At 36.1% G+C, this 7983-nt stretch overlaps 2 protein-coding genes across 2 annotated transcripts; one reads left to right on the top strand and one right to left on the bottom strand.

The window, feature by feature from the left end:
* The first annotated feature begins 697 nt into the window (after positions 1-697).
* LOC115622495 lies at positions 698-5667 on the top strand. Its single transcript, XM_030516441.1, has 3 exons — positions 698-957; positions 1450-1610; positions 2829-5667. The coding sequence occupies exons 1-3, from the start codon at positions 698-700 to the stop codon at positions 3140-3142; spliced, it is 735 nt and encodes a 244-aa protein (XP_030372301.1). The 3' UTR covers positions 3143-5667.
* Positions 5668-6298: 631 nt separating this feature from the next.
* LOC115622929 (proteasomal ubiquitin receptor ADRM1 homolog) lies at positions 6299-7702 on the bottom strand. Its single transcript, XM_030517057.1, has one exon. It carries the CDS (start codon positions 7534-7536, stop codon positions 6454-6456), a length of 1083 nt encoding a protein of 360 aa, XP_030372917.1. The 5' UTR covers positions 7537-7702; the 3' UTR covers positions 6299-6453.
* Between the last annotated feature and the right edge of the window lie 281 nt (positions 7703-7983).

Genomic DNA, 7983 nt, shown 5'->3' with positions numbered 1-7983 from the left:
AATGAGAAACGAGCACAAAAAAAGAGCAGCTGCCACAGCCATAGACATAGCCACAGCTTATCGCTTACAGCACAGCAAGCAGATCGAGGCTAACCAGAAGTATATGTAGGAGTAGCAGTAGAGGAAGAGCAAGAAAATCAATGAGCTTTTGTTGCTAGTGGCTGGCAGGTGCAAGGAAGGGCTTACCTAGGCTTATTGTTAGATTGAATGCAATCCTCTGCATTTGAACAAATGTTGCCTTTGAGTTTGCCAAATCAAGCGCAGTAAATGCAACGAACGCCAACAATGCCAGATAACAGATGCATACGTATATGCAGTGTGTGTGTGTGTGTGTGTGTGTGTGTGTGCAATGGACTGTCCATGCAATTTTACGTGCCTGTTGGTTTGTTGCCTACTTTCGGGCGCAGGCTGGCAAAACGATGCGTGATAATTGCATTTTAAGCGCAATTGCGCCTATTGTGTAATCTCGGTGCACACAAACAGAAACTGCAGCCCACATACACACACATATCTACAAATATTGACTTGCTGGACAGCCCAACCCAGCCCAATGCAAGCGCCCCAGAAATAATATTACGCATACCACATGTAGCCGCGGCCATGACTGTTTCTGTGCTTGCTATCTCCCTCTCTCTCGCTCTCTCTCTCTCTCTCTCTCCAACTCACACCCTCTCCCTCTCTCTGCTTTTAGCCAAATATGTCCTGGCCCTGCCAGCAGCTAATGCTGCTATTGGTCGTCCTGCTGTTGAGTGATGCGCATGCTCGGAGCGTTGTGACGTCACCGTTTACAGGAACAAACACACTGCTCCTTGCTTTGGGGGATGCTACCAAAGCGCTGCAAGCAGCGAAAGAAAACCTTGAAGACGCATCGATGCGACAGTATCAGCAGAAGTCGCAGCCAGCAACCTCGACAATTGTAGTTCAGGATTGGAGTTTGGTGTGTAAAGAGCTCTGCGGGTAAGTCGCGGACCTTTGGCCCAACCAACTAAGTGTCCTTCGCAGACCAAGGAGAAAGGTTTCAAAAGTCCATTACTGTGTTTATATTTCGCTGATTGTGTTTGTGTTTCTGCTCTCAAGTGTCCTTAATATATTTAATAAAATGATATGCATCTGTGAACATACTTGTAGAAAACTGGCACGCAAGGCCATTTGCCCTCAAGTGGAAAAATTTTAAAAATAATTCATTAAAGTGTCACCAGATATCAGATTTACAAATGTTATGAAATGGCGTCGGCATTTCAAGTGCCATTTTTACCGACAACTAAAATAATCGGCGAACACTCATCGTTGAAGCGACATATTTTTTCTGTCCCCAACAAAACATTTCAAGTGGAGTTATTTTTGTTACAATCATGCTCTACAAATATTTAATGTACACGCACTACGATCATGTTTTCATAAAGCGCTAACGTGTTGACTATTTTCAACTATTTTCATTTGAATTTGCAGAGCTGGCCTGAGCGTCACGCCCTCGCCTTGTGCGTCGGAATGCGCCGGGCAAGTTGCACTGCCAGGGCCAACATTGGCGCCAGCTCCTAGGGACAACGCTGCAATCCTGAGCCCAGAGTTTGGGTTGGCTATATGCGAGAACTTGTGTAAACTGAAATTGGGTAAGTGTAGAATCAATTTCATTTCATTCGAATAAGGAACAATTACCTAGATGCATAATGTTGTTACTAAGAATTTGGTTCATTATGTTCTGGCTGTGAAAAATATATATAAAGAGTAGGTCCATTACAGATATGAAAAAAATATATACAAAACGAATCATAACTATAGTAAATTAATAAAAACATTAAATTTTAAATACGAGTAATACTTTTCTATTGTATTTTTTGAACATTATCAAAACTAAATTTAATTCTCTCCTTTTCTAGCACTTAAAAGATTAAGGATATAAGCTATGATTAAGGTTGATGAATAGTCAGTTTTATTAGTATTATCAAAACTAAATTTAATTCTCTCCTTTTCTAGCACTTTAAAGATTAAGGATATAAGTTATGATTAAGGTTGATGAATAGTCAGTTTTTTGTTATATTGGCAAAATGCTTATAAAAACTTAAGGATTAGTTAAAATAACTTGTAACTTAAGTTACTTCCTGTAAATGATTGTTCGTGAAGATATAAATAATAAACTTAATAACAGAAGTATCTAGGTTTAATAGTCTTGCGGGTACTTCATAGATTGAGTTTAGACTTTAGGTTTGTTTTCGATTAATCTTCCGAAAATTAGAGCCAATTAATATCTTAATATCTTAGGAACGCAAATTTTGCTCAGAGACTACTAATTTATTTTCAATCTTTTTTAATGTATGTCAGATCTATATCAGTTGATAATAAAAATTAGAGTATATTAAAGATGTTGTGGGCTTTATCAGCAAACATAAACATAATAGGGTTCCCTTCTTAGAGCATTGGAAAAATGATTATTAATTTAAAATATTTTATTTTATGAAAAATTTTTGCTAATAAAATTACAAAAAAAATATTTTCTTATGTAATATTTTATGAATATTTAAATTTTTAATTAAAATAAAAACCAAAATTTCCATCTAAATTAAATATATAAAAAGTATCCATATAGATATTTAATTAAATTCCACAACACACAGACTAATCAAACTAGATTTGACATTTATTTGTAATGATATGTTTCATTTAAAAACTAAATTAATTAATTTTAGTTAGATTAAATATTCAAATTTTGTTAATAATTAATTCCCTATAACAAAGCTTTAAAACCCGAAAATGGGAATTAAAAATATTTGTATCATTTAAAATGACTGTAAATAAAATTAATGTATTTTGAAAACGATTTCCCATTGCAGGTGGTGTTCAGTGCACCTGCAATGTCTCCGAGGCGCCTCCACCGCCGACCACATTGCAGGCGACGAACGATGTGCTCTATTACCAAACCCATACCAGTTTCAGTCCGCAGCAGCTGTCGCATGTTATTGAAGCCGGTTTAAGCCAGAATGTAGCTGCACATGGTTCCGAATTGAGGACCGTGAGCGCCCAGCCATCAAGCGATGTGGACCCAACCGCGTCCGATCCCGACTGGAACGAAATGTGCAAGGTGCTCTGCTCAACTGGTGATGGCGGGTCTTTGTGCAACTGTGATTTAACGCCATTTATCTCCTGAAGGGAAGACGACGCATGGAGAGCGCTTAAATCACAAAAACATTGTTAAAAACATATTGATTTGTTCTTTGTTCTTGTTCAGAAGAGTATTTAATTTACAATATGGTTTTGGGGCTGCAACCAACAGCCTTTTATCTTTATTTTGTGTTGTGTTTATGCTAGTGTTGGCTTTAAAATCTATTGTTGTTACAAATGAAAGTATTTAGTTGAATTGTATAAAAACAAAAACAAAAACCTAAATGGAAAACTATAAATATAATTAGAGACGCGGCCATTGCCGCTAAGAGAGCGAAAAACAAAAAACAAACAAAATTCCCTATGCGAATCAATTAATTTGTAATTAATTTCAATTAAATGGTAAAGACAAGCAAATAATAGATACTACTATTAAAGATAGTGAAGGCAACTATATAAGCAACAAAAAGTAAATACATACTATATATGTGCATTGCATAATGCAAGAAAAACAAAATAGTTTCGAAACTGTTCAAAACACAAATTTAGTTCCAATTACAAAAGTCGAGTCAACAAAATCACAAAAGGGCTTCCAGTGCGGCACCAAGGTCCCCAGCAAAGCGCTCAGGATTAGGTGCTGGCACAACTACAAACCTAAGGATTAGTTGAAGAATGAAAGATGGCAGTAGAAGTATTTCAAAAACAAAAAACAAAAAAAAAAACAACCAAAAATATCAAAAAATACACACATATCGTCGTGAACAATTATTTACACGCTTCTATACTTAATACGTATATCACTTTTGTTCAATTAATGGAATCAGCATATCAATTCAACAAAAGGAAGAAGCAAACTTAATCAACATTTTAAAATATTTACAAAACCCCTTTTCGTTTAAAAACTATTTGTTCTGCTTGAAAATCAAAATACGTTTCCATTGTTCGCCAAACAAAAAAAAAAATCAAAAAATTAAAAGTATAAAAAAATCAAATAACAGTATCAATTAAAGTGTCACAATTATATACATATATTTAATGATACTAATAATATTGTTAACCAAGAGTTTAGTGTTGGTTAAAAAACATAAACGTACATACCAACAAAATATATATGCATACATATAAATACATATATATACATATATATGAAAATAACAATTATACATATAACGAAATGAGTTGCGATTGCAAATCACAAACGACTCATTGAAGAAATACCCAAGAATGAGGAGAACACTCGACGTTTTGAGAAACCGCAGCTAAATAGGCGTATTTTAAAGTATTTTCTGAACAACTATCTCAATGTGCGTATTTCGAAGAAGAAGATGATGAACAACAACAACAATAATATGTATTATTATTATTAACAACAGCATACTAAAAAGTGTTTGGAAGACATTTTTTCGTATTCATGAAATGGAAGACTATTTCAGCAAACAACAACAAGCATTTTGGAAGACATGCGTTAATTGCAAATATAACATCACTTGCAACTAGTTTCTTAAGAGCTTAAGCTATTATCATTTCAATTGTTTGTTACCTTATCAACAACAACAACAACAAAAAATTACATTATTCTTTCGAAGCACACGTTGTTGTGTCAAACGCGACGCTGTGACTGACAATAATTGAACACAAAATAATGCATTGAACAAACAAAGCAAAAGCAAAAACAACAAAAAAAAATATAAAATTAAAAAAAAATCAACTATACATAAAGTGAAATCATCTTTAATGTTTTATGTGTGTAAAGTTATCATACGTATTATAATGTTAGCCAACCTTAATAATCCAGCACCTACTATATAAATGTTTGTAATTGCACCAAAAAAAAGAAAACAAAAAAACCAAAATGGAAAGTTAAAGCTAGCACTTATTCAGAGCACATTCATTGAGAATCTAAATATATATATATGGCTTCAATATATGTACTTATATAAATGTGTAGTTGCGTTATTATATACATACATATAGGTAATTACTACACCTATGCAAAACATACCCAATTCACTTGACATTTATGTATATGTATATGTGTTAAGCAGTTGAGATGGCGTTGTCCAACGTCTATGCATAAAACAACAGCAGCAGCAAAAACGAAAAAAAAAAAAACAAATATAACTCTATTATTATCGCAGCATAATTAATGCTTAACATTAATATAACATTATTAATAATAATAATAATAATAATATGTAACATCATCATCAATTACAAATAACAAAACGGTTACGGTAATAACCGTTTCGTATTTGAGAACATTTTTGGTTTTCTCTTCTCGGTACAGTAAATGCCAACATTGCCGAAGAAGAACATTTTGACAGCAACAACAACACAATGGTAGCGAAAATGAGCAGTGAAAATAATATCAAGAGGAAGCATAATTATATAATAAACATTATCTAACTAATAATAAACTATGTAATCGTAAAGAGAAATTTAAAGACAATTCCCATAAATGCATACTAATAATACATACTACATAGCAAAATAAAACCAAAAAACAAAACCCATAATACAGCAAAAATATATTATGTGTTAAATGTTGTAAAGCCCCTCTAAAAAACAAAACATCTTTTTGTGTTTTATTTGAATGAGGTTGTGGGTGGTGTAATCAATTCAGAAAGAGTATTCAGTATTCAGTATTCAAGCATTTCAGTTGAACTCTTATAAAAGTTTTAAAACTACACTTGGGAATAACTGCTCGAACCACTTGCATTTACAGTATAACAGTTAGTACTGGAACAGTTAGTAGGAATGGTAACGGTGCGTATAACAGTGGAGTTGCAGCATCCGAATATTCTAGAAGCAACAATATAACAGTCGAAAGAAGCAGCAGCCGTTAGCATTCAGTCCTCTCCGAAGTCTTCCCACGTCGCAGCAGTCGAGGCACATTGTTGAAGGATTAAGGATATACATATATAATTAGTACGACGAAAAGAATCGACATTGACCTATGCCTCTGTCCATCAGTACTTTTCTTTTCTAGAAGCAAAGAAAGTGTGCACATACGTGTAAGTTTATCGTTTTTCTTGAATATAAAGCCAGTTGCTTGAGCTATATTTAAATCCTCCTAAACAGCGTATTCTTGATTTCTCATCCTTGCAATCTACTGACAGCTTTTCATAATCGAAACAGAAGCCATTTTAGTTCTTTGGATGAGGGATATTAGACTCTTCTTGATTATAAAAACTCGTAAGTATTCAAATTTTTCGATGTATTTTCAGAAATTAATGTTACTATTGCAATTTGCATTATCATGTTATTTATTTAGCTATAACTGAATCCAATCCAAATGTTGTGTTAGAAATGTGTGAACTATTTCTGAGAAATTTTACAAGAGATTAGCACTATATCCTATTGTTCCTCTTTTTTCGGTTTATTGGAGGAATCAACGCTATTTTCCAAGACTGCATTAGCTGTGACTGCCATAGGTTGGGCGTTAATTTCAGTATTGCCGCCCGTGGTGTTACTTTCTGGCAAATTCTGCTTCTGTAGAGCACGAAGAAACGCTTCCATATTGCCAGTATAGGCCGCGTCAATGGCATCGCTAGACAATTGAAATTGTTTCACCACCGCTCCCAACTGGGCCGACTGTAGGGCATTCGAGAATTGCAGCATTGCCTGCTGGAATTGTGGTGATCTGAGGGTATCCCTGATCGCATTCTTGCGATCCTTATCCATGCCTTCGGGTGCGGGCAAGTGTGCTATGAGTTTGTTTACACGCTCCGGATCCGAGATCAGCTGATTGACCACGCCAGCATTCGAGATTCCACTCGACAACTCATAACTTAAGAGCCCTTTGACATGTGAGGAGGCATTTAGCAGCGAATTATCTTCCACCTTGGGGCAATTGCCTTGGGCGGATGGCTTGGCGGTCGCGCTTACATTTTTGGATGCGGTTGGCGGAACTCCAGTTGCAGGTGTAAGAGGGTTCGCTTGCCCGAGCAGCGCGTTCAAGCCGCCCATTTGGCCAACATTTCCAAACACTTGGTTCAGCTGAGTCTGCGACATGTCATTCAACATATGCTGCAGCTGAATATTGTCGGTGCCACCACCACGCTGGTGCACCAATGGAGGATCGTCGAGCAGCGCATTGATGCGACGGCAGTACTCCTCATCCCTATCGGTCTTCGGCTCCTGCATCCAGAAGAACAGGCGTCGCGGCGACCACATGAACATCAGCACATAGACCCGACCCGTCTTACACTGCTGGACGCGCTTGTACTCACAGTCGCCCGGGAAGATAATTAGGTCTTCCTCCAACTTGCCGCTGGTGCGATCCTTCCAACAGAAATGCATCAGGCCATCCTCACTCTGTGACATATAAAGTAGACCCTTCCGCGCATCCGGATGCACCATTTTTCCCACCTTGTTCATGCGGCCAGCTCGAAATTCGATCAGTGTGCTGCCACTGCCGGTGCTTCCGCTCAGTAACATGACGCTAGCCCTTCTGGAGAGTGGACCTAATGGGAGAATTTAAACTAAGCAATTTGAATGTATTTCTACTTTTCTGTAAGTTTCAGTTAAAATTTTATATTTTATTTCGGGAAATATATTGCCTTCCTCCAATGTGTGTGTGCGTGTCTCCCCAGCTCAATAATTTTTTAAAGACTTTCAAAGGCTACTACTCTACAACAATAAACATATTTGTTAACAAATTATTACTACCATATAAGATTCGAGTTATTTAAGAAATTCTTTTATCGTATGAAATTTGAGTTTGAATAACGTTTCATAAACTGCTTTCTCAACTGCTTGAAAGTTCATTCTGCACTGCTTGTATCGCTACGAAACTGTTATATTGTCTGATGGGATAAAAACTGCAAGCTTTTACAAGCAGTGCAAACATATACAATGAAGCGAATAAATACGCGCACTATGGGT

Source organism: Scaptodrosophila lebanonensis, unplaced genomic scaffold, assembly GCF_003285725.1.
Source record: "Scaptodrosophila lebanonensis strain 11010-0011.00,11010-0021.00 unplaced genomic scaffold, SlebRS2 tig00000043-arrow-pilon, whole genome shotgun sequence".
NCBI lineage: Eukaryota > Metazoa > Arthropoda > Insecta > Diptera > Drosophilidae > Scaptodrosophila > Scaptodrosophila lebanonensis.
Note: the sequence above shows the minus strand (reverse complement) of the source record. Positions and strands in the feature narration are given on the sequence as shown.